Consider the following 25117-nt stretch of genomic DNA (forward strand, 5'->3'; position numbering starts at 1 on the left):
ACCGCTGTGGCCTCTCCCGTTGCGGAGCACAGGCTCCGGACGCGCAGGCCCAGCGGCCATGGCTCATGGGCCCAGCCGCTCCGCGGCATGTGGGATCTTCCCGGACCAGGGCACGAACCCACGTCCCCTGCATCGGCAGGCGGACTCTCAACCACTGCGCCACCAGGGAAGCCCACAGCTGGTCTTTTTTGAGCGCAGTTTCCTCCCTGGCAAAAGGGGGAAACTGATGCTCATGGAATTTCATTGCGAAGAAGTTTACTGTGTGTAAAGATAACCTTGACTACAGTGCATTACACTGTAAATCACCTTTACTAGGGACTGAGTCCACTTGCAGTGAATCACACTATAAATTCTGACAGCACTTGTCTTTCCAATGTCTTGTACCCATGACCTGGGTTTCAGGGAAGCAAGCAGACCTTCCTGTTTCTCACTGTTTATGTATTGATAGTTTAGATGCAGCCACGGTTTTAGTTACCATCACAAACTGTGAATGAAAAGGCCCTTCAACCCTGTGATTTCCACTAAGCTGCCCTGTGTGACCCCTTATCTTGTTTCCTGTAGTGTTAAGGATTCTCATGAATCCTCAGTTATTTTAGCAGCCCTATGAAGTGGCCTCTTCTGTCAATGCCGGTCATCAGTCATCTTACGTTGGTGTCCCCAGACCCACTGGTAATATGGACTCAGAGTTGGGAAACTGAGTCCCCTCACGGGTCCTTCTCTGGCTGAACAACTCTGGAGCCAGCCAAATATCTTTCCCTTCAACTGTGGCCAGAAGACATAAGACAACTTCACTTGAGCTTGGAGCTCGGAGACCTAGAAGGACACTGGATTCGGGTAGGCTGCAGAGATCACTGGAGTGAGGTCAATGGGCCACCTCTGGGTTTAGCGACCCCGTGAGCCTGCGCATGTCCTGCCCTCTGTGGGGCTCATTGACTGTGCTCTGCTTTTTGGCTGCAGGGTCCTCCTTTACTGAGTACAGTGCCTGTGCCTGTCTTGGGTGACAAGCTCCTCCACGGCTTGCTTCCGTGGCCCTTCTCCCTACCTCTACCACGAGCCACCACCAGTACAGAACCGTGGCTCTTTGGAAGCCATGTAGCCAGGCAGGACTGCTGATTGGAACAGTCTGGCTCTGGAGAGGTTACTAGACATTTGAGTTTCAGCTTCCTCCCTAACTCCAAACATATACAAAAATTAGCTCAAGTTGGATCAAAGACCTACTGTAAGAGCTAAACCCACAAAACTCTTGGAAAAAAAAGCCACAAATATTTGTGACCTTGGATCAGATATGACACCAAAAGCACAAGCAACAAAAAATAAATTGGACATCATCAAAATTAAACACTGTTGTGCTTCAAAGGACAAAAAGTGAAAAGACAATCCCCAGAATGAGAATTTTCTCAAATTATAGATCTGATAAAGGACTTGTATCTAGAATATATAAAGAACTATTACAACTCTAATAAAAAGACAAATAGCCCAATTAAAAAATGGGCAAAGTATCTCAATGCACGTTTCTCCAAAGAAATATAAGCACATAAAAAGATGCTCAGCATCATTAGCTATCAAAGAAATGCAAATCAAAACCACGATGAGATACCACTTCACATCCACTAGGGTGTCCTGTAATAAAAAGGACAGATAATAACAAGTATTAGTAAAGGATGTAAAGAAGTTGTAATCCTCATAGATTGCTGTTGGGAATGTAAAATGGTGCAGACACTATGGAAAACAATCGGGCAGTTCCTCAAAAGGCTAAACATAGCGTTACCATATGACCCAGCAATTCCACTCCTAGGTATATATGACCAAGAGAAATTAAAACATACGTCCACACAGAAAGTTGTACAGGAATGTTCATAATATCTCATAAGTGGAAACAACCCAAATGTCCCTCAGTTGATGAATGGATAAATAAAACGTGCTATATCCATACAATGGAATATCATTTGGCCATAAAAGGGAATAAAGTACATGCTACAACACGGTGAACCTTGAAAACATTAAGTGAAAGAAGCCAGTGATGGGACTTCCCTGGTGGCGCAGTGGTTAAGAATCCACCTGCCAATGCAGGGGACACGGGTTCAAGCCCTGGTCCGGGAAGATCCCACATGCCACGGAGAAGCTAAGCCCGTGTGCCACAACTGCTGAGCCTGTGCTCTAGAGCCCATGACCCACAACTACTGAGCCCACGTGCCACAACTACTGAAGCCCGCACGCCTAGAGCCCGTGCTCCGCAACAAGAGAAGCCACCGCAATGAGAAGCCTGCACACCGCAACGAAGAGTAGCCCCTGCTCGCCACAACTAGAGAAAGCCCGCACGCAGCAACGAAGACCCAACACAGCCAAAAAAAAAGAAGCCAGTCACAAAAGACCACGTATTGTATGATTCCATTGATATGAAATGTCCAGAATAGGCAAATCTATAGAGACAAGAAGGAGAACGAGTTTCCTGGTGCCCAGGGCTGGGGGAGATGGGAGAAGTCAGGGGTGATGGCTAAAGGGTATGGAGTTTCTTTGCCGGCGGGGGGGGGGGGGGGTGTGTGATGAAAATGCTGTAGAATTGATTGTGGTGATGGTTGCACAACTTTGTGAATATACTTAAAGCTGTTGAATTTGTATAGTTTTAGTGGGTGAATTGTACAGTATGTGTGAATTTTATCTCAATAAAGCTATTGTAAAAATGGGCAAGAATAATATCAACCTCACCCAGGTACAGGGAGGATTAAAAGTGATAATGTATGTAAATCACGCAGCATGTATCGGTGCTCCAGAATTAGTAGCTATGGTGATTAAAACCACCCTTTTAGGCCAACAACAGTGAAAAAGTCAGGGTCTGGTTAGGGATATTTTTTCTCTCTTTCTCTTTTGTTGCTAGTGGCCATCCAGAAGCGATGGGAGCAGCCTGGCAGGGTTTTGTGTGGAACTCGGGAGGAAATATGGAATAATCTTGGTTACTCATTAGCATCCCCTGGAGAGTGTTTAAATAATACTGACATTCAGCCCAGAGATTCTGGTTCAGTTGGTCTGGGTGGGGCGGGCTGGTGGTTCTAATCTGTAGCCATTGGTTGAAACCCGTGGTACCTTATAAACCAGCCCAGGTCTTTGAAGGAGTGAGGACGTTTGCCTTCAGGACAGAAGGATCACGTGAGCAGTGTACTTTATGGTTTGACAACTGCTTTTGTAGAGCTTGTCTCCTTTGATCTGTTCAAAAACCTTGTGAGGTAGGTGCTTTTAGTACCATTAGTTGTTAGGGAACCAGGGTTCAGAGAGATTAAGTAATTTGCCATGGTCTCATTTTTTAAATTTATTTTATTTTATCTTATTTATTTTATTTTTGGCTGCGTGTGGTCTTCGTTGCTGCGTGCGGGCTTTCTCTAGTTGCGGCGAGTGGGGGCTACTCTTCGTTGCGGTGCACAGACTCCTCACTGCGGTGACGTCTCTTGTTGTGGAGCACGGGCTCTAGGCGCGTGGGCTTCAGTAGTTGTGGCTCACGGGCTCTAGAGAGCAGATTCAGTAGTTGTGGCGCACGGGCTTAGTCTAATGTTCCGCGGCCTGTGGGATCCTTCCCGGACTAGGGCTCAAACCCGTGTCCCCTGCACTAGCAGGCGGATTCTTAACCACTGCGCCACCAGGGAAGCCCCCAGGGTCTCATTTTTAAGGCATAATTTTATCTAATCTGTTTTTTAGAAAAAGCAAGATCCACACCCATGCTCATACCTATTAGTTATCAAATCTAACACTTTGGAGAGCACTGCCAAGGTGACGTCTGGTGCCAGGTTAATCTATTTTGCATAGATTTCAGAACAGAGCTCTTTCTGCTACTTTTCTTTACTGATGAGCATCCTGGAAGTGCAAAAGGCAAACTGAAAAAAACATTATTTACATATGTGTGTGTATGTGTATATACGTATACACATATATACACATAAACACCGTTTGTAACTACTGATCTGTGTGTGCAGAGAAAACATAAGACAGGAATAATCTGGATCTTGAAGCTGTCAGAAACCTGCCAATGTCCCTCATAACCTCTGAGTTAAAGATTTGGCGTCAACCACATCTTAATGTTCTCACTGAATGACTATAATAAGTATATGATACAATTTGAGCCCCTTAATAAAATACCACCTTTATCTATTTAGTATATTGCAGTATCCTTTGGAGAAGAGACTTCTGCTGAAACCGATCTGAAGTCCACTGGTTTACATCAGCCCTATTCAAAGTCGGGTGCACAGACCAACTGGCATCTGGGAACATGTGAGGAGCACAGACTCTTGAGTCTCACCCTAAACCTACTAAAGCAGACTCTCTAGAGGGTAGAGCCCCCCAAATCTGTGATGTAATAAGCCCTCCAGTGGGTTCTAATGCTCTCAGAACTGAATGTCCCTTCCAGCTCTGACTGGCAATGATTCTCTCTGAGAATGGCTACTAGGGTCTAAAGCCACATTTTTCTCCAAACCTATCTCAAGCTTCCTGGAGCAACCCGCATGCCATCACGTGGTACCTGAATCTGTGTTAGGCAGGGTTGCTCTCTGAGTTTCCAAACCAGTTATTTCCAGGTCTTGAGATGCTCCTGCTGCCAGCATTCACACCCGAAGGGACTTTCCAATTAATTAAGCAGCCGAGCTTGTCAATAGGCTAGCTCCTTTATTGTTTTAGAAGGGAGAATCAGATAAACTGTTCTGATGCCAAAGGAACCTTCGTTTGCTGAATCTGGCCCAGAGTCTCAGCAGCTCTGGTCTGAAAACTGGGGCAGGGGGCTGCTCTCTGCCCCCCTCATCTGTCTGGGTGCTGTGAAACCCCTCCTTCCCCCCTCTATGAACTTTAGCTGCATCCATTTCATTGCATAAGTCACGGATGGTGAAAATCACCCTTCCATCCTCCAGGCCAGGCATCTCTGGTCGTGAGTTCCTTTGACCATTGTCATCTGAGTGGGATTCTTATTAGCTGGCGTTCCGTTCCCTTGAAATAGAGTTCACCATTCTGCTTAGCGATTTGTTGTCTGTGCCTTGTGCCTGAAAGAAATTGGCCGAAATCTGTATTTCAGCTGCACACCCTGCGTACAGATTAAACAGAACCGCGTTGGTGGAGAATAATTAAGCCAAGGACCTTGTTTTTCACCTTCATGATGAAAGACAAATGACTTCCAAGGCTTTAATAGGCTGATGGCACTTGAAATGTTCTTCTGCTTTGGCCAGCTCGGGACTTTCAGAACAGCCCTGTTCATAAATATTCTTTGCAACAACTGCACTTTCATTTAATTGTAGACAGTCATTTTGCAGGAGCTCTTGTCTCTGTTTTTTTGTTGTTATTATTGGTGTTTTGTTTATTTTGCTTTTGCCCTGGTGTAATCAAGGCATATGCTACACTGCTTCTTGTTGTTGCTGTTGTTAAAGACCCAGTTTCAGCTGGATGGTTAACTCTTTTTGAGAAGAAAATGGATTTTTCCCTGCCGGATATATTCTGCTTCTTACCAGTCTTTTGTGGGTGGGGATATATTCTGCTTCTTACCAGTCTTTTGTGGGGGCCACTATTTCTCTCCTTTTCTCATCTTTTTGAAGTGAGTGTCAATTGGGCAAGAAAACTGATTGATTGCCTAGTGGGAAACCAAACCTCCCTAAACCATAAATATGAAACGGGCCTGTAATAGACATATTTCAACAAAAAAGAGCCATCATTCTTCAAAGAGCTCTTGTCCACAGAAGGATATCCTGGCAACCATTGTTCCTTTTCTCTTCAGTGTTAGTTTCTGCCTGAGCCAAGGTGATTTTTCCTGTCTCCTGGCCTCCCCCTCACTTTTGCAGTAACAATGTTTGCTCTTCACTTAGCAGGGCGGTCCACAGATGGCGGCCACCCTGCCCAGCCGGCTTTTTCAGGCTTTGTTCCAAACACAATGCTGCCTTTTCTTAGCAGTGGAAATGGGCTGTTCTCCACTGCTTTCTGAGAGAATGGCCCTTTCCTACTCTGTGCATATAAACCAGGCCCAAGCCTTGGGCAGCCTATTGTTTTATGGGCTCTCTTAATCCAGGAGAAGGATTTTCTGAGGACCACGGACGTGAGGGCGGGGGTTGGGAGGGCTGAGGTCCAGAGTTGCTTCCTCTTGCTGAGATGTGAGCACTCAGGTCAGTTTGGATGGATCCCCCATGGCTCTAATGCAACCAGAGTGGGGGCAGGCTTTCACTTTGTAAAGGAGGTGTTCCCTGCTTCTTTCCAGAAAGCAGTGGTGTTCTGGTTGGTCTCACTGCTGTCTGGCCCAGAGACCTGGGCAGACTCACTCGCCTTCCCTGAACTAGAGTTCCCAGGCCTGTGGATGCAGCAGGAATCAAGGATCTCTAGGTCTTCTTAGTTCCAGAACCTCAGGATGGAGCTTAGTTTCCAGGCTTGCTGCTCCCCACGCTTTCCTGCAGAGGCCCAGCGCACCGAGCCATCGCTTCTCCACCTGCATGTGCCCCCAGCCGGGAGAGCTCTTTTGTGGGTGGGGATATATTCTGCTTCTTACCAGTCTTTTGTGGGGGCCACTATTTCTCTCCTTTTCTCATCTTTTTGAAGTGAGTGTCAATTGGGCAAGAAAACTGATTGATTGCCTAGTGGGAAACCAAACCTCCCTAAACCATAAATATGAAACGGGCCTGTAATAGACATATTTCAACAAAAAAGAGCCATCATTCTTCAAAGAGCTCTTGTCCACAGAAGGATATCCTGGCAACCATTGTTCCTTTTCTCTTCAGTGTTAGTTTCTGCCTGAGCCAAGGTGATTTTTCCTGTCTCCTGGCCTCCCCCTCACTTTTGCAGTAACAATGTTTGCTCTTCACTTAGCAGGGCGGTCCACAGATGGCGGCCACCCTGCCCAGCCGGCTTTTTCAGGCTTTGTTCCAAACACAATGCTGCCTTTTCTTAGCAGTGGAAATGGGCTGTTCTCCACTGCTTTCTGAGAGAATGGCCCTTTCCTACTCTGTGCATATAAACCAGGCCCAAGCCTTGGGCAGCCTATTGTTTTATGGGCTCTCTTAATCCAGGAGAAGGATTTTCTGAGGACCACGGACGTGAGGGCGGGGGTTGGGAGGGCTGAGGTCCAGAGTTGCTTCCTCTTGCTGAGATGTGAGCACTCAGGTCAGTTTGGATGGATCCCCCATGGCTCTAATGCAACCAGAGTGGGGGCAGGCTTTCACTTTGTAAAGGAGGTGTTCCCTGCTTCTTTCCAGAAAGCAGTGGTGTTCTGGTTGGTCTCACTGCTGTCTGGCCCAGAGACCTGGGCAGACTCACTCGCCTTCCCTGAACTAGAGTTCCCAGGCCTGTGGATGCAGCATGAATCAAGGATCTCTAGGTCTTCTTAGTTCCAGAACCTCAGGATGGAGCTTAGTTTCCAGGCTTGCTGCTCCCCACGCTTTCCTGCAGAGGCCCAGCGCACCGAGCCATCGCTTCTCCACCTGCATGTGCCCCCAGCCGGGAGAGCCGAGTGCATCGTCTTGGCAGGTGGAGCCATTGCCTCTGCCAGCTCTTGTTCAGAGCCTTCAACTGGTGGTTGGCTGGGCTGGAGCTTTGAGTGAACACGGCGTCCAGATGTGTGGGTTTGTTCATAGGTGAAAGTGTTGGGTTACAGCCTAGCATTGGGAGCAGTTGAAAAGGGCACTGGACTGGGAGTCAGGAGTCCTGGCTTCTTGTCCAGGTCACCAGCTCTGTGGATCAGGCCTCCCTTAAGCAAACATTTATTGAGTGCTACTGATGGCCATAAACTCTACAAGATGCTGGGCACACAGAAAGTCAACAAGACATGGACTTTGCCCTCATGAAACTCCCAGTTCAGTGGGGGCAGAAACTGAGGCTAGTATATAGCACAGTAGAGGCCAGGATAAACTCAAGTTTCTATGAGAGCCCAGAGCAGAGTGACACCTCCCCAACTTGGAGGCAGTGAGAATCAGGGAGGACTTCCTGTAGGAGGTGATGCTTGAGCTGAAGGTACAGCGTGAGAGTAAGCCAAGGGGACAGCAGAGGCAAAGGCATGAGGCCAGGGTAGTGTGAGGTATAATAGAGGCTCAAGGTTGCAGGAACATGGCGTGTAGGGTAGGGATAGATAGGAGGTGAGACCACGGCAGGTGGGGCCCAGTCATGGGGAACCTTGCTGGGTACATTAGGAGCTTGGGCTTTATCCTGAGGGTATTGAGGAGCCCCCTGAAGGCCAATAACTGGATCAGATTTGCATTTTAGAAAGTTCCCTCCAATGGCTGGGATAGAGGATGGTTGTACAGGGTCAGGAGGCCTCCTAGGAGGTGATGCAGGAGAGAGAGACAGAAGTGGAGAGACAGAGAGAAACAGAGACAGAGACAGCGAGAAGAGAGAGAGCCTGGAAAGTGGCAGGGGAGATGGAGAGTGGGGAGCAAATCTGAGGAAAATTTAGGATGTAGAATTGGATGGCCTGTCTGGTCAAAACTGGAGATAAGGAGAGGGACAGGTGAGGGGCGAGGCCTGAGTTTCCACCTCCTTGAATGAGTCGGCAGTGGTGCCAGGTGGGGTGGAGAATAGAGGTGAAGCCACCAATTGAGAATAAAGACTTTGAGGGGCTGAGGGACATCCGGATTGAATGTCCAGCTGGCAGTGGAGCTTTTGGTCTGAAAATAAAGATTTGTTTGGCATTTGAGAAGAGGTGGTGGCTGAAACCACACGAGTAGATGGAAACGGTGATCCGGAGGCAGTATGTATAGAGGGTCCCGGGCAAGAGACAGGAGAATCAGAGAAGTAGGAGACCACACAAGGTGTTGAGCATCCAGGGCGGAGAGAGTTCCAGAAAGAGGGTGTGATGCACAGTCGGTGGAGCCAGGATGCCCAGGGACTGACCCTCAGTGTCCCTTGGACTTTGTGAGGACCCAGGCCCTGCCCTCCAGCGTGAGACTTGGAGCAAGCTCTCCCTCCCCTGGGCCTTGGTTTCCTCATCTTGGCCTCGGTGTTGCCAAGAGTCCCCTTCCCACACGGCCCTCCCTCTCCCCTCAGTAAAGCCAACGCTGCACTCGTGACCCCTGAGGGTCACACGAATGAAAGCCCAGGGAGTCAGAGCTGGCTGGGGTTTGGGGAGCTCTTGGTCCGGCCCAGTGTTGGAAGGCAGTGTGATGTATGGGAACTGAATCCCTGTTTTTCCCCAGCTTGGTGGCCTTGGGCAGACACTTTGCCTTGGTTCCTAACCTGTAAAATGAGGCCCCTAGCACCCACCCTGTAGAAATGTTTGAAGGTTAGGGGAAGTGGGAGCCATTGTGTTTATTAAAGATGAGCCACGGGACAGGAGGTGGGCTGATTGGCCCAAGGTCAGAGAGAGGGGGCAGCACGGTGACTGGAACCGGGTGTCTGGTGACCAACCCCGCTGGGGTCTGTCTCTCGCCAGGGATCATAAATTAGTAGCCCACGGCCGGGGCAGCCCACAGATGTGTTTTGTTTGGCTCCTGCAGCGTTCTTTTCAAAATGGAATTCGTTGCCAACATTAAAAATGGGGAGATTTTACCCACAAGCTCACATTTTCAGCTAGACTTGAAAACTTGGAAGGTTTGGCCACACTGAGCCCTCTCTGCCCTGGGGCGAGTGGGGGGTGTCCCCTCTGGGGGCCAGACCCTCAGCCAGCCATCCTCCCTCACTAACCTTGACTTGCTTGGCTCCTGGGGTGGCTTGAGTTTGCAACGCCAGCCCTTTGACTAACCATTTGTCCTGAATTTTCTTACAGCCTGGCCCACTGTTGACTAAAACTGGCCGGTATTTCTTAGCTGAGGTCCATACCTTGGCCGTTCGGAGTGAGAGGGCCTGGCTGGAGAAGATGGGACAGAGAGGAGGGTGGAGTCTCCGATGGCTCAGCCCCAGGAGAGATACTGGGGAGAGGGCCTGTGCCCTGTGGGCTGCAGGGGGTCAGCAAGGGTGCTGGACAAGGGCCCCTGGCATTTCCTCATTCCGCCCTGCAGGGGTGGCAGGAGGCAGAGGGGACTGTGGGCCCAGCCTGGCTGGCCTGGCCCGCTTTGTTGATGTCTGAAGGGTAGGGTGGTGGAGGCAGGGGGTGGGGAGGTTCTGCAGCCCCTGGCTCCCGAGCAGCAGCCGTGCTTATGTGGGAGAATGTCTGGTATGTTTGGTATCTGGGTGTTTACTTCCCAGGGTGCTCCTGGGTCCCTGGTGTTGAAATGTGGCTCCTCCATGCAGGGGGGAAGGCCCCCAGTGGGCGTGGCCAGGGCTAGATTTGGAGGCAGCAGGGCAGTCACTCCAGGCCTGCCCATTGACAGCTCGCGTGCCCTGAAGCACCTCCACTCTGCACCCGCCCCCGCTACCCAGGTCTCCTTTTATGCCAGATTCTGCCTGTGCAGGAGGCTGGGTGGACCCCGGGCAGCCCTGGCCTCGCCTGGGAAGACAGGCAGGGAAGCTGGCATTTTCAGAGCCCTTCCTGGGTCCCCGGCTCTGGGCTGGGACTTCGTCCCCATGACGACCCTGTGCAGCAGGGCTCAGTGCCTTCCTTGTACAAGTGAGGGACGGAGGCTCAGAGAGGCTGAGTGACTTGGCCAGGAGCACACAGCAGAGCTGCTGAGGGCGACCCAGGCCTCTTAGACCCCAAAGTTCATGCTGACGACCCTGATGCCCTGAGTCTCAGATAAGCCTACTTCTCTCTGCCTGTGAGACAGTTCTTAGTCTGAATAAGCCTCTCAGACCTTCACTAGTCTGCTTAGTGCTGGGGGTTTGATTTGGTTTCTTCCCCCTCTCTATTTCTGCTTGTCACCTGCTTTATTGCTCTTTTTTCTATTGCTTTGTCCATGTGAGAGTTTCTGTATTTGCAGTGCCTGGGGTTAAAAAGTGTCATCGCTCTTTCTCATCCTGTCTTTTTGTGGGTCTCGCAAGATACATATTTGGAAATTGCTTATGAAATGTCAGAATTCAAAATCACATCTGGGTGACTGTTGCCACCGTGTGAGAGCCACGTGGCTGGCAGACGGGGCCTGAGAAACATGACCAGGGTGAGGGGAGGCCCCCCTCCTGCTTTCAGTGTTACACATTTAATGTTAACTGTGCAAAAAATATTTTTTATTTAAACATACCCAGGTAGGAAAAAACAAAACAGTCATCGTACTCAGAGTCAGACGCTTCTGCTGCTGCTTTATGGTCCCATCATCAGGGTGGAGCTGAAAGGGTGGGGGGCTTGTTACCTAGGCCACTTGCCCTTCCAAGAGCAGAAGACGCTCAGGCCCTGGGGCCAAAAGGCCTGGATTCAAAGCTGTCACTGACCTTCTGGACAGCCTTGATATCTTTAGTTTCCTCATCTGTGAAAATGAGGAAGATAATAGGCCTGTCCCGACTGGTTTACTGAGACCATTTAACCCCCTGGGACCCCTGATACCCGGGATTTTCTACCTGCTGAGGTGACCCACCTCTGTCTGTTCAAGGGCTCTTCTGCATCCAGGCTCTGTCACTTTCCCAGCTGTTCTAGAAGCATTTCTCCTGGGTAGGCCTTCTCCCCTGGATTACTGGGGACCACCTTCTGCATCCCCTGACTCCACAAGGGTGGGACCCTGGTGTCCCAGGCATCTTTCAGTGGCAAGAGGCAGAAACCTTCTCCAGCTCCCTTCAGGCCAAAGGAGGAATTTCCAGGGTAGATTCAGGTGTACCCATCATGGACCCCACGGAGACAAAGCATAGTCAGGCCTCTCCAGGGGTGGAGTCAGAAGGACCAAGAGATTTTCTGTCTGTCCCTCTCTCTGTACCATCGGCCTGTGGCCATATCCCTGTGTTTCTCTCTCTGCGTCTGCCTCGTTCCCTCTGTCTCTCTCCACCCACCTTTGTCTCTCTGTGTTCTTCTGTCTCTCCTCTCTGTCTCTGTCTTTACCTTTCTCTCTCTGGAGCTCCCTCCATCTCTCGGGGTCTAGACAGGGTGAGGCAAGCCACATGCCCAGGGCATGGCATTTAAGGAGGCACCCACCCTCAGGTGCTGACCCTGCCCTGGCACAAGCCCCAGAGTGAGCGCCTCCTGAAATGTGTGTCCTGGGTACCTCGCTCACCACACCCTATCCAGGCCCTGCTTCTATCTCTGTCACCCGTTCCCTCTCTTTGTCCGACTCCCTCCTATAGCTGAGCGTTGGTTTCTCTCTTGCCGCGTGGTCTGTGCTCACCTCCACACATCAGCAGCCTGATCTTTCGGCTTCTTTGGGCTGAAATTGGTTGTCTAGCCTGTATGCCTCCCAGTCCAGCAGTTCAGTTTCAAATTTCTAGTTGGTGAATACAGCCCAGCTTGGGCCAGCTGCTCACACCTCGTCCAGTCAGCTGGGCCAGGGGCTGGGGTTGCCCTGGCACTCAGCAGGGGCTTGGGAACAGGCTCTCTGAGGAGGGACTGCTCAACAGGGGGGCACCCTTGGCCGTGGATCCCCAGGTCTGTCCCTCCAATGTGAAGGGTGGTGCAGGAGCCCCCCTCACTGCCAGAACACAGACAGCTTTGTCCTTGGGCCTTCCTGGGAATTGGGGATAAACAGAGCCAGGATCCAGTTTGAGAAGAGGGAATGATATGCTTACTCCACCCCTGCCCCCATCTCATGGTTTTTAAATGTCTTGAGCCTCAAGCTGCCTCTTCCTCAGACATGCTGGATCTTCCCGCTGTATCTGCAGAAAAAGTCATATCTCCCATTTGGGGTTCCGGTTTTAGATGTCTGAGCTGTGGGTGGTGAAAACACTCTGCTGTCTCTCACCCACGCGGGACCAAATGCTTCAGAGAATCCGGGGAGCATCAGGGAGAAGGCAGCAGCCTCAACTCCAGGGATGAGCAAAGGCCTGGGGGAGGGCTGCGCCAGTCCAGACAGCTCCAGTCAGAGGACGCAGACCATGCAGGCCCAGCGAAAGGAGCCAGAGTGAGCCCGTGGGGATGGAGAAGGCCAAGGGCACTGCCCAACCTCTGTCTTATTTCCAGCAGGACCTCAGCATCCGTTTTCTATGTGCTCTGTGGGAGGCTCTTAAATAGCAGCAGGAGGATTTGGGGGAGAGGCAGCACAGTTTCAAAGGGGAAAGTGTGACGATGGGGCTTTGGGGCCATTTCTTGCTTTATTGGGAGATATTAGCCAAGGCATGGGTACAGGAAAGGCCCAGGGATAGACGTGGAAGCTGGTGGTGCTGTGGTGCTGGGGGCTTTAGGCTTAAGTGCATAGCCTGGATCCTTCCAGGGCCTGCTTGGGATTTGTGCACCCCACCCACCACAGCCATCGGTGGCCTGCACCCTGAATTTTTTTTTTTTTCTTATTTGGCTGCATTGGGTCTTCGTTGCTGCGCTCAGGCTTTCTCTAGTTGCGGCGAGTGGGGGCTACTCTTCATTGCGGTGCGCGGGCTTCTTATCGCAGTGGCTTCTCTTTGTTGAGGAGCACAGGCTCTAGGTGCGCAGGCTTCAGTAGTTGTGGCACACGGGCTCAGTAGTTGTGGCTCGCGGGCTCTAGAGCGCAGGCTCAGTAGTTGTGGCGCACGGGCTTAGTTGCTCTGCGGCATGTGGGATCTTCCCGGGCCAGGGCTCGAACCCGTGTCCCCTACATTGGCAGGTGGGTTCTTAACCGCTGTGCCACCAGGGAAGTCCCTGCACCCTGAATCTTGACTCCATCTTCGGCCAATGTGCTTCTGCAGATGGCAGCACCCAATCCCCAAGGTTTGCTGGCCTCCTGCAGACAGAGAGAAGAGGCCATCCCTGGCAGAGACAGTTGCTTATAAGCACTGGAGAAAAGGTTATGCAGATGCAAATGTAGGCAATAAATCACTTTTATAATTATAGAATCCAAGCCTGTGGCATGTTTCTCTTGAGTCTTTTATTCCATTCATTCATTTGACTAACATTTGCTGTGCCCCTCCTCAGTGCCATGTTCTATGCCAAGTGCTGGGGATACTCGGGTCCCCCATTCTCCAGATTAGCAGGGAAGGCAGCTACCACAGAAGCAGAGAATTACCGTGGGGTGTGATAGAGACTCTTACAGCGGGGAACTCAAAGTGCTGTAGCAGCATAGAAAAAGCAGTTAATTCTATTTGGGGAGTCAAAGGAGCCTTCCTGGAGGAGGTGGTATTTGCTCTTGAGGGTTGTAAGAGTTTACAAATAGGAAAGGAAGGTCATCTCAGGAGGGCCTGGCTGGCTTGGAGAAGGGTGAGACATTTGGAGTCGAGAGTAATGGCAGAAGGGAATTGATGTGGCTGCAGAGGCAGGGTGGAGCAGCCCCCCATCTGGGTGTCATCCTGGCCCAGTTGATCTCTTAAACTTCCAGCGTTGAGCCTCTTTGCATCTGCTGCTAGCGCAGCTTCCGTTAGCTTCCAGCTTTATGTAGGATGAGGCCCTGCGCAGGGGTGGGGTGGGGAGGTGGGTCCTGGAGGACAGAGGTTGTGTCTCCTAGGAAACGGCGGCTCTGCCAGAACCCCAGAACCCTGTGAGCCTGGCAGGGCCCAGGTTGCACACATCACCTTGGCAGTTTGTGGGCAAACCCTCTCGGCCAAGGGGAGATTGCACTGCCAGCCACTTCCTCCAGTTCCTTCCCTCTGCCTGTCGTCACGGTTACCTCGGCCTTGTTGGGGGTGAGGTAGAGGTTGGGTGGAATCAACTTTGTCCGGGTTTCTATTTCCCCAGATGCGGGTCAGCCAGAGGAGCTGTCACTTCTGGTTCTGTTTAAAAGGAGGCCAAGGGGCTGGGAGGTGCTTGGGTGCGGCCGACAAGGCGCCTCTCCAGCCAGCCTCCCAGGCAGGGTGGGAGTGGGTCAGGGAGAAGCTCCAAGGTGGTGGAGAAGGAGAAAGCGCTGCCCTGCCAGGGCCTGTGCTGAGGGCCGTGGGTGCTGGTCTCCAGCCCAGGCCCTCGGTCTTGAGCTCCTAGAGCATGCCGGGAGTGCAGGCAGAGAGGCTGTTTATTTTCCTGGCCTGAAGCCCTTTCGGCTGAGACTTTGTTCCAGGCCTCAGGCTGCCAGAAGCACCCGCAACTGGCTCCAGAAGTGAGAGAGTTGGCAACCCAACACTTCTCCAGTGGCCTCGGACTCTAGGCCGTTCCCAGACCGACTGGTCCTGTGTATCCTCCAGATTCTCCTGGTGGGTAATGGACAGTGAGAGACATCACGTCAAAGTGATCCTAATGAGCTGGGGCTGTGGTCAAGAGCAGGAAGGCTGAAGTCAGAGAAATCTCGAGTTGGAAGCCTGACTCTACCGTTTCCTCGCTGTAGCGCCTTGGGCAAACTGAGCTGTTGAGCCTCAGTCTCACCATCTGTGAGATGGGGCAGTCATAGTACTTTCCTCATCAGACTCTGTAAGGATTACATGACCTGTTTTGGTTTTTTTTAACATCTTTATTGGGATATAGTTGCTTTACAATGGTGTGTTAGTTTCTGCTCTATAACAAAGTGAATCAGTTATACATATACATATGTTCCCATATCTCTTCCCTCTCACGTCTCCCTCCCTCCCACCCTCCCTATCCCACCCCTCCAGGTGGTCACAAAGCACCGAGCCGATATCCCTGTGCCATGCGGCCGCTTCCCACCAGCTATCTACCCCACATTTGTTAGTGTATATTACATGACCTGTGTATAAAGCATTTAGCAAAGTAGGCAACACATGGCAGCTCTTGTTATTATTATTAATGAAACAACAATAACTGCAGCTTGGAAAGTCCATGTTGGTGGGCAGCGAGCCTTCTCCTTCCCATTCTACGGGCCCTGTTTCATGCATGGTAAATTTCCTAGTGTGTCTCGGGGGGAAGCAAGCCTGGAGACTCCAAAGGCCCCTCTGCCTGTGTCCCAAGCAGGGCACTTTAAGGAGCCCATGGGATCCTGGGATGCAAGTGGGTGTCCTGGGGGAAGAACATGCAGGGGCAGAGAGAAGGATGAATCCAGGTGGGGGGCTGGGGAGATTTTTCCATCACCAGGAGATAGATCTGAGGGTTTGGAAGGACCGAGAGGGAGGATAGAATACCTCAGGGAGGTGACAGTGGGGGCAGAAGGTGAAATCAACACTCATGCCCAAGGTGTTTTGAAAGGAAGTGCCAGGGAGCCACTGACCTGGAAAATAGTGCCCAGAGGGCTTGGGCCAGGCAAGAGAACAGACCGCCACCGCCCATGGGGTGTCACCTCTGTGTGAGGAGAGCACCAGGCTCTGGGCCTCCTGAACTCTGGCAGAACCCAGGTGGCCCTGCCCTCCTGGGGCACTGACTTCTCCCAGGGATGCCCACCTACTCCGAGAGCATCCTCGGGCCGGCTGGGAAACGCTGCCATCCCACCAGCCAAGAGGCCAGCGGGCTGGCAGTGCGGCTCACTCATGGCGAGGTGTGGGTCAAGTTGCCCATCTGCCGGTCTGAGCGTGAGGAGGGAAGCTGTGCGCCAGGCTTGCCTCAATGTCTCATCCGTGGCTCTTTGCCCTCACAGCTAGACGAGGAGGAAGAGCGAAGGAAAAGGCGTCGAGAGAAGAACAAAGTCGCGGCCGCCCGATGCCGGAACAAGAAGAAGGAACGGACGGAATTTCTGCAGCGGGTGAGCAGGGCAGTGGCCGGTGGGGGGACCCCGGCCTTGTCCTTTAGTGGCTAGTGTGCTTATGGGCCGGGAGACGCCATCGAATGCCTGCAGAATCAATGTGTACTCGCTGGCATCTGCCCAACCGGCCTCGACCCCTCTGCCTTCCCTGCCTTCTCTCCGATGCCCCCTCCCTGAGCCAAGATACCCAGGGGCAGCCAGCAGCCGTTCCGCCCACCCAGATCCCTGGACCGCCAGAGAAGATGGGAGGAGCCAAGTTCCCCGCCTCTAACTGAGGTCAGACCCGCGATGCTAATGGGCCCAGAGGGCCCAGGGCTGGCACTACCCATGCCGGTGCGCTGAGGGCTGCCAGAGTTGTCTGGCGCGGGTGCAGATGAAGTCAGTGAGAGCTCTGTGCACGTGGGCAATGGGCGTAGCGATGGGGCAGAGAAAAGTTCCTCCCTCATGTGCAGGAGGCTCTTCTGGCTCTGCCTCCCATCTGCCTGGCCTCAGCCCCACCGAAGCTGACCCCCAAGCTCTTGGCTGTTGCCTCTGGGACCAGAGGTCAGCTCTGCGTGCCAAGGCCAGTGGAGGGCCGCCTTGCCTCGTGGCCCTCGGAGCACATCCCTGCCCTTTCATTTGGAATGTGCCAAATAGGACTTCCCTGCTCCTCAAAACCGGTAGATGGCTGTGAAGGGACATGACCAGAAAGCTAATTAGTCCAAGCCGGTGGTCTCCAGCCTCCCCACCCCCAATCCCTTGTTGATTTCTAAATAACAATAGTAACACCATAGAATAATAACATCACAGGTCAGGCTCCCTTCTACAGCATGCAACTGTTAACACTAGTTGCTAACGTGTAAAGTGGGGCCCTGTGCAAAGCGCAGTGTACATATTAGCTCATTTTATTGGCATAATAACTATATGAGGTAGGGGCCTGCATTATTCTCTGTCTGCACACGGGGACACTAAGGAAGGCACGGGGAGTTGAGTAACTTGCCCAGGTCCCTCAGCAACTAAGCGGTAGAACTGAGATTTGGCCTGAGGCTAACTTCAAAGCATCCATCCTCAGCACTCTGCCCTGCTGGCCCTCATTCATTCATTCGTGGGTTTGTTCATTCCTTTGTTCATTCATTCTTTTGCTCGTTCATTGATTTGTGCACAAGTAGTTTTAAGCGTGTACTGAGTGCCCAGCCCTGTGCTAGGTGCTCTGGGGACACACAGGAAGGACCAGTCGTGTTCCCTCCTGTGGGAGCTGGAGAGACAAGGCCGGGCTGGACTGGGTTTTCTCTGATACTGGGGATCTGTGGGTCTCTTCTCATGCTTGCAACAAGCAGAGAGCAAATCTGAGATCATGGGTGTCAACACCGTGGGGCTGTGTGTACACCTCCGGCTGTGAGCATCTAGGGCAGGGGTAAGGTCAGTGGAGGCGGAGTTAGACTCCTGGAGCTGGGAGCCCCTTGGAAGAGATAGTGGACCAACACCAGGTGGGAAGTTTTCAAGAAATTTCTAAGTCGTGGGTCTCACATAGGCCTTTAAGATAGATGGAGTGTCACACCGCTCATTTCCAGCCCTGAGTGCCTGTGGAGCTGGGCGAGGCATGGCAGGGAACAGAGAATCTCACATCCCATCCCCACCTTCAAGGGCCTGTCAGCCAGCCAGCAGGCAAGAAGGGCCAAGTGAACGCACACCAGTAACACACTACTGCAGCGAATGGTCAGCGCCAAGTGAGCGGGGCTAGCTGCTCCGCACATTCCAGTAACACCGGCTGAGCACCTACTGTGTGCCAGGCATTTCCCGTATCTCGTTTAATCTTACAACATTCCACTGAGCTAGACATTGATGATCCCCATTTTAGACACGGACCCGTAGCGCAGAGAGTCAGGTTACTTGCCTGAGGTCACACTGCTAGTGTGCGGTGGAGCCGGGACCCACCCAGCCGTTCGCTGACCCATCTGTCCATCCTTAGCGCTGAGTGAGTGCCCGCCACACAGTGGGCCCTCAGGCCATGGCTGCAGTGGGGTGGCAGCAGGAAACAGGGATGGGATATGTGCTGAGCGTTAGGTTGGGCAAGCGTGGCGGGCTGTGAGCACAGACGGAGGGGCCCTGTCTGAGTCTAGGCTGTGGAAAGACTGCTGATTGAGACATAAGACAGGAGCAGGAGGGAACGCGTGGAAGGACAGGGCTGGAGGGGGTCAGTCACCACCAAAGCCAAAGCAAAGGCCAGAGGCAAGAGGCGTTGTTTAAGGATGTGGTGAAGGGAGTGAAAAACATACCAGTGTAGCTGGAGTGTACAGTCCATGGAGAGAATAGGGCCCCAGAGCCTTCACCTGTCAGGTAATCCCTGTGCTGCGTTGTCTGGGGCAGTCCCGGTTTGTGCCTGTTGGCCTGGCCTGATTATTAATGGCACATTCTTTCATTCTCTCACGTGTCCCTGTTAGGATGATGAAGTGTGTTGGTCATGGAGAGCCATGGGAGGGTTTCGGGAGGAGAGAGATACACCCTGTCGCTGTGGCTGCAGCATGGGGCACGGAATGGGGAGCTGAGAGTAGAGTGGGAAGACCGGTTATGTGGTGCTATCCTGGTGAGAGGAGCAGGCAGCTATGGACCAAGAGAAGCGCAGGCCTCGAGGAGGGAGGTTTCGGGGGGGGCTCAAGTCCAGCCCCCCTCATCCCCACACCCGCCTTCTCCCCTCTGGCCTTGGAAGCAGAGGCCGGGTGTGAGGTTTAGGGCGTGAAGGCAGATGGCTGTGTGCACAGTCAGTACCCGAAGACATGGGGGATTCTCTTGTAATTAATTAATTAGTTTATTTTTATTTATTTATTTATTTAACATCTTTATTGGAGTATAACTGCTTTCCAATGTTGTATTAGTTTCTGCTGTACAACAAAGTGAAACAGCTATACGTATACATATATCCCCTCCCTCTTGCGTCTCCCTCCCACCCTCCCTATCCCACCCCTCTAGGTGGTCGCAAAGCACGGAGCTGATCTCCCTGTGCTATGCGGCTGCTTCCCACTAGCTGTCTATTTTACGTTTGGTAGTGTATATATGTCCATGCCACTCTCTCACTTTGTCACAGCTTACCCTTCCCCCTCCCCATATCCTCAAGTCCATTCTCTAGGTAGGTCTATGTCTTTATTCCCATCTTGCCCCTAGGGTCTTCACGACCTTTTCTTTTCTTCTTAGATTCCATATTTACGTGTTAGCATGAGGTGTTTGTTTTTCTCTTTCTGACTTACTTCACTCTGTATGACAGACCCTAGGTCCATCCACCTCACTACAAATAACTCAATTTCGTTTCTTTTTATGGCTGAGTAATATTCCATTTTATATATGTGCCACATCTTCTTTATCCATTCATCCAATGATGGACACTTAGGTTGGTTCCATGTCCTGGCTATTGTAAATAGAGCTGCAATGAACATTTTGGTACATGACTCTTTTTGAATTAGGGTTTTCTCAGGGTATATGCCCAATAGTGGGATTGCTGGGTCGTATGGTAGTTCTATTTTTAGTTTTTTAAGGAACCTCCATACTGTTCTCCATAGTGGCTCTATCAATTTACATTCCCACCAACAGTGCAAGAGGGTTCCCTTTTCTCCACACCCCCTCCAGCATTTATTGTTTGTAGCTTTTTTTTTTTTCCTTTGTGGTATGCGGGCCTCTCACTGTTGTGGCCTCTTCCGTTGCGGAGCATAGGTTCTGGACGCGCAGGCTCAGCGGCCCTGGCTCACAGGCCCAGCCGCTCCACGGCATGTGGGATCTTCCTGGACCGGGGCACGAACCCGTGTCCCCTGCATCAGCAGGCGGACTCTCAACCACTGTGCCACCAGGGAAGCCCTGATTGTAGCTTTTTTGATGATGGCCGTTCTGACTGGTGTGAGGTGATACCTCACTGTAGTTTTGATTTGCATTTCTGTAATTTATTTTTAACACGTCAAATATTTACAAGGCTCGGAGGTACAAAGGTATATGTATGTGTATGTGCGCGCACACACACACGCACACACACACACATATCCATACGCATACACACATATACGTATAATGTAAAAAGTTACCCTCCCATCCTTGGCCCCTGGACACTCAGAGCCACCCTGGGAGATTCCTGTAGCCTCTCAGAGTTCACCTGCCAGGACCAGCCACATCCCTGAAGGAGGCAGGTCTTCGTGGGGGTCAGATCCACGCCCTGCAGGCCCCAGGCCACCTCTGCTGCCTGCGTTCGGGAGCAGCGGCCCCTTGGCTCCCCACGGCTGTACAGCCGGCCTCTGTAACCCCACTGTGCCCGACACAGCTCCCTGGGTGTGGGTATCAGTGACACAGTCTCACACCCTCACAGCGTTCCTTGCTCTTCATAGCCACTCTCTCCCTGATGGTCACAGTGACTCTGGAGGAGGCAAGGCAGCCCCATTCCTCTGACTGGCATCTGAGGTTCGGAGGGATGAAAGTTGCTCAGCATCACACAGTGGCCAAGTCAGGACTGGAGCCCAGAGCTTCCTCTGTGGCCCAGCACTCTATTCAGGTGCACAGGCTGTGGGACTTGGGAATCTTGTTCACAGCAGTGTAGCTGGCCAGTGGCAGAGTCAAGATTTTAACTCAGACAGGGCTTTTGGGCTCAGAAGTCTGCACCAGGCTTTTTTTTTTTTTTTTTTTTTTTAACAGAAAGAGTTGGGAAGTGGAGCCCTATTTTAAGTGCATTAGGGTAACTTTTTAAAATAATAGAGTCAGAGAATCTTAATACTTAAAGTTCCCTGGGCCAATCATTATATTTTAAGGGGGAAAATGAGGTCCGGAGAAGGGAAGTGACTAGTCCAAGGGCACACAGAAGGATGCCCAGCCCCTCACCCTGTGGGGTTTTTTTTAATTTAATTAATTAATTTCCATTTTCGGCTGCTTTGGGTCCTCATTGCTGCACGCAGACTTTCTCTAGTTGCGGCGAGTGGTGGCTACTCTTCGTTGCTGTGCACGGGCTTCTCATTGCGGTGGCTTCTCTTGTTGTGGAGCACGGGCTCTAGGTGTGCGGGCTTCAGTGGTTGTGGCACGTGGTCTCAGTAGTCGTGGCTCACAGGCTCACAGGCTCAGCAGTTTGTGGTGCATGGGCTTAGTTGCTCCGTGGCATGTGGGATCTTCCCAGACCAGGGATCAAACCCGTGTCCCCTGCATTGGCAGGTGGATTCTTAACCACTGCGCCACCCCGTGGCGCCCCGTCACCCCATGTTTTTTTCTGCTCCTTTCACTGACCACTGTGGAGGAGACAAAACCTCCTTCACTTGCATTAATTCCATTCTGAAACGACAAATGGTTTCATTTTCTCTAGGGCAGTAAATATCTACCAGAGGCAAAACGATAAACAAAAATGCAAGAAGAGTTATTCATTTCATACTTAAGGTGCGAAGATCCTAGCCCACGTTCCTGAATTTATTAGGAAAACAGATCAGGCAATTGCTGTTCTAAAACTACTAACCACCTTCTACAATCATGGTTTAAAAAAAAAATTCCTCTGAGCTCAGCTTATACTTACACATTAAATAAATACATAGCACCAGCTAATAAAACGGAAGAAAATAAAATGAAAAAGCAGTTAGTTACAGTCTGATAGTCAGACTGTCAGAGGTCAGGATAGTCTATGAGGTACCCATACATTGTCAAACCAGCAAAATATCATGCCATTCCTATGATACACGCACAGGGAAGCAAGTCGCCACATACCCACTGGGTCTTTTTGTGCGATACAGGTGTTCACGTGTAAGGTGGGTTTGACGTGCAGTCTTTTCAAGGACAAGGATGTGTATGCAGGGCTGCTGGACCCTGCCCCTTGCATGTCCATTGTAACTTTGATTCACTGTGCAACCCAGCTCGTTCCTTGCCGTCCCCACTGCTCTCCAGAACAAATCCCACCTCCCTGCTTCCTTGGATACCCCCCACCCCAGGCTCAAGGGCAGCTCCCCTCCCAGCTGCCCATTCTGCAAATGCAGGCAGAGTCTCCAAGACCTGCCGAGTTTTCTTGGAAACGGCCTCCTCCTCTGCTCCTCCTCCTTCTTGTCTTCACACTCCCTTGCTCATGGCTTAAAGTAAAAATTCCTTAAGCCTTCCTAACCCTTCAGTTTACAAAATGCTTTCCCCATGTGCAGTCATTTAATCCCCAGGATCATCATCTTTTTACCGATGAGATAACTGAGGCTCAGGGAAGTTGGGAAACTTACTCTTGACTCTGATTCCAAACCCCACCAGCTTTTCTGGTTCTGGCTATAAATCCACCTTCCCAGCTTTGTACCCTACTATATCCTAAAGTGACCTGTGGTCACAATGGAGGATTTTTATCTCCTAAACACATCTTAAGCTTTCCCATGTCTGCGTCCTTGTTCACTCAGGGCTTGCTTCTTGAAATGCCCCCCACTCCTACCAACTTTCTCTGCTCAACCAGAGTCAACCCATTTTTCAAACCCAAGGTCAGATCCGGCCATTTAGCCCACTCTCTCATGGTCTTCTAAACCCTGGATGGCTGATGGACACATGATAAGCTCTGCCCTGCTCTATAAACCTTTCTTCCCCTTAGAGTGGAAGCTGCACAAGATCTGTGTTAGGGGCTCATGGGCCTCTGGACCCCCTAGAGCATTCACTGTACACAGCAGGTTCTCAGCACACGTTTGTGGGTGGATGGATTGAACAGAAACTCCTGGAGGCAAGAGGCTCAGAGGCTTTGAAGTTGGAGCTAAAACCTTGACTCGGGGGAACCGCATGGTCAGAGACATTCCCAAGGTCACCAGGTTGTAGACCAAGTGAGCAGGCAGCTAAGATGGGCACCTACCTGCCCCAGACTCATGGTTTCACGTGGCGTCTCTCCTGGCCCTCAGCGATGCTCTTCTCTCGGAATTTGGAGAGCCATGGACCAGGCCGGCTTCCCTGTCGGGCTTTATCTGGCTGAATCCGAAACCACCCTAGCTGGCTTTTAATATTTTCCCCCTGAGCACTTTTTCCTTCTTTGAGGCTGTTCTCCCTCAGCGTCTGGTCATGAGGACTGTATATCTCAGCAGTTCTGAGTCCCCAGCACTGGACTGCCTCCGCAGACATGAGCAAAAGGAACAACTCAGTCAGCCTGGCTGGTGTGGGGAAGACAGCAGCCCTGGGGCCCTGGAGAGCCCAGAGGCAGGCTGCCCGACTGGGCCCCCAGGCGGGGCCGCTCAGCCCATCGCAACCACGGCCCACACTCGGTCTGATGCAGGTTGCCCGACCTTGGCCCTGTGGACATTTTGGATTGATAGTTCTTGTTGTGGGGTCCTGTGCATTGAAGGATATCTAGGATCATCCCTGATCCCTACCCCTGGATTCCAAGGGCACCCACCGTCCCCAGTTGTGACAACCAAAAACGTCTCCTGGGAGGCAAAAATTGCTTCTAGTTGAGAATCACTGGTCAACCTTTGCTGGCCCTTGAGTAAATTCCAACCTCCAAACTGGTTATAAGTTTTTAGACAGAGTCCAAGAAATACCATTTCGGTGCCTCTGTATTTTCCTGTGTTGACCCCCAGAGCCTTGAATTGATACGCCCCTCACCTGTCATCATGAACAGGTAAACCCCCCTAAATCAAATCAACGTTGCATCCTTGCCCTGGAGCCTCTCCAACTGAGCTGGAAATTCTCTGGAAATCTCACCTGAGGTCTATTTAAAGCCACATTTTGGATCCAGAAGGATGACTATTGATTGCTTCCCAGTGGGCAGAGGTTCTAGATATCAGGGGATAAGGAAGAGGCTGTTTAAATAATTATAGACTAATAACCAGGAAGCACATGTTTTAGGAGGAATTATGTGACTACACTGGGCTTGTGGACCTTACAGGCCAATATATCCCCAACATACATTTTATTTTATTTTTTTTTGTGGTACATGGGCCTCTCACCGATGTGACCTCTCCCGTTGCGGAGCACAGGCTCCGGACACGCAGGCCTAGTGGCCGTGGCTCACGGGCCCAGCCGCTCCGTGGCGTGTGGGATCTTCCCGGACCGGGGCACGAACCCGTGTCCCCTGCATCGGCAGGCGGACTCTCAACCACTGCGCCACCAGGGAAGCCCCCCAACATATATTTATCATACATAAAGCACCTTGCCATTGCACTGCCATCGTGGGCCACCTTTAACCCCTCCGTGGACCCGCCATGCATCTGTTCTGGATCCACTTGGCCTCCATTCCTGTCTCACCCTTTGTTTCTTGTGCAAAGGCCCTGAGGCAGGAGAGTACTTGGCGTATTTGAGCAACAGCCACTGTGGCTGGAGCCACAGGAAGCCACTGTGGCTGGAGTGGATTGAGTGGGGAAGAGAGGTGGGACATGAGCCAGGCTGGCCCCAGGATATAAGCTGGGTTCATCCCACTAGCAACACAGGCCAGTGTCACAGGTGTGACAGGCACGGCCTAAAGAAAGTCAGTTACCCCGGGGACTCAATGCTTCCTCTAGTGGGAACCTAGCAGAGAGAAAACAGGCAAACGCCAGCCTGCTGTGCCCTGTGCCTACCCAGAGGGAGAGTCTCTTCCTGGAGCTGGTTCCCAGTGAGAGCCTAAAGCCATGTGTCTATTTTGCCTGCAGGAATCCGAGCGGCTGGAACTCATGAACGCAGAGCTAAAGACCCAGATTGAGGAGCTAAAGCAGGAGCGACAGCAGCTCATTCTGATGCTG

General features: G+C 51.6%; 1 protein-coding gene across 1 annotated transcript in view; it reads left to right on the plus strand.

Annotated features, from left to right (window-relative positions):
• Positions 1-25117, plus strand: part of JDP2 (Jun dimerization protein 2) — a 39365-nt gene that overhangs the window by 13903 nt on the left and 345 nt on the right. Inside the window, exons 4-6 of the mRNA XM_007459790.1 lie at positions 16162-16265; positions 16365-16469; positions 25028-25116. Of these exons, the coding sequence (XP_007459852.1) occupies positions 16162-16265; positions 16365-16469; positions 25028-25116 (298 nt within the window). The remainder of the gene's footprint in view (positions 1-16161; positions 16266-16364; positions 16470-25027; position 25117) is intronic.

Source organism: Lipotes vexillifer, unplaced genomic scaffold, assembly GCF_000442215.2.
Source record: "Lipotes vexillifer unplaced genomic scaffold, Lipotes_vexillifer_v1.1 scaffold39, whole genome shotgun sequence".
In the NCBI taxonomy this organism is placed as follows: Eukaryota; Metazoa; Chordata; class Mammalia; order Artiodactyla; family Lipotidae; genus Lipotes; species Lipotes vexillifer.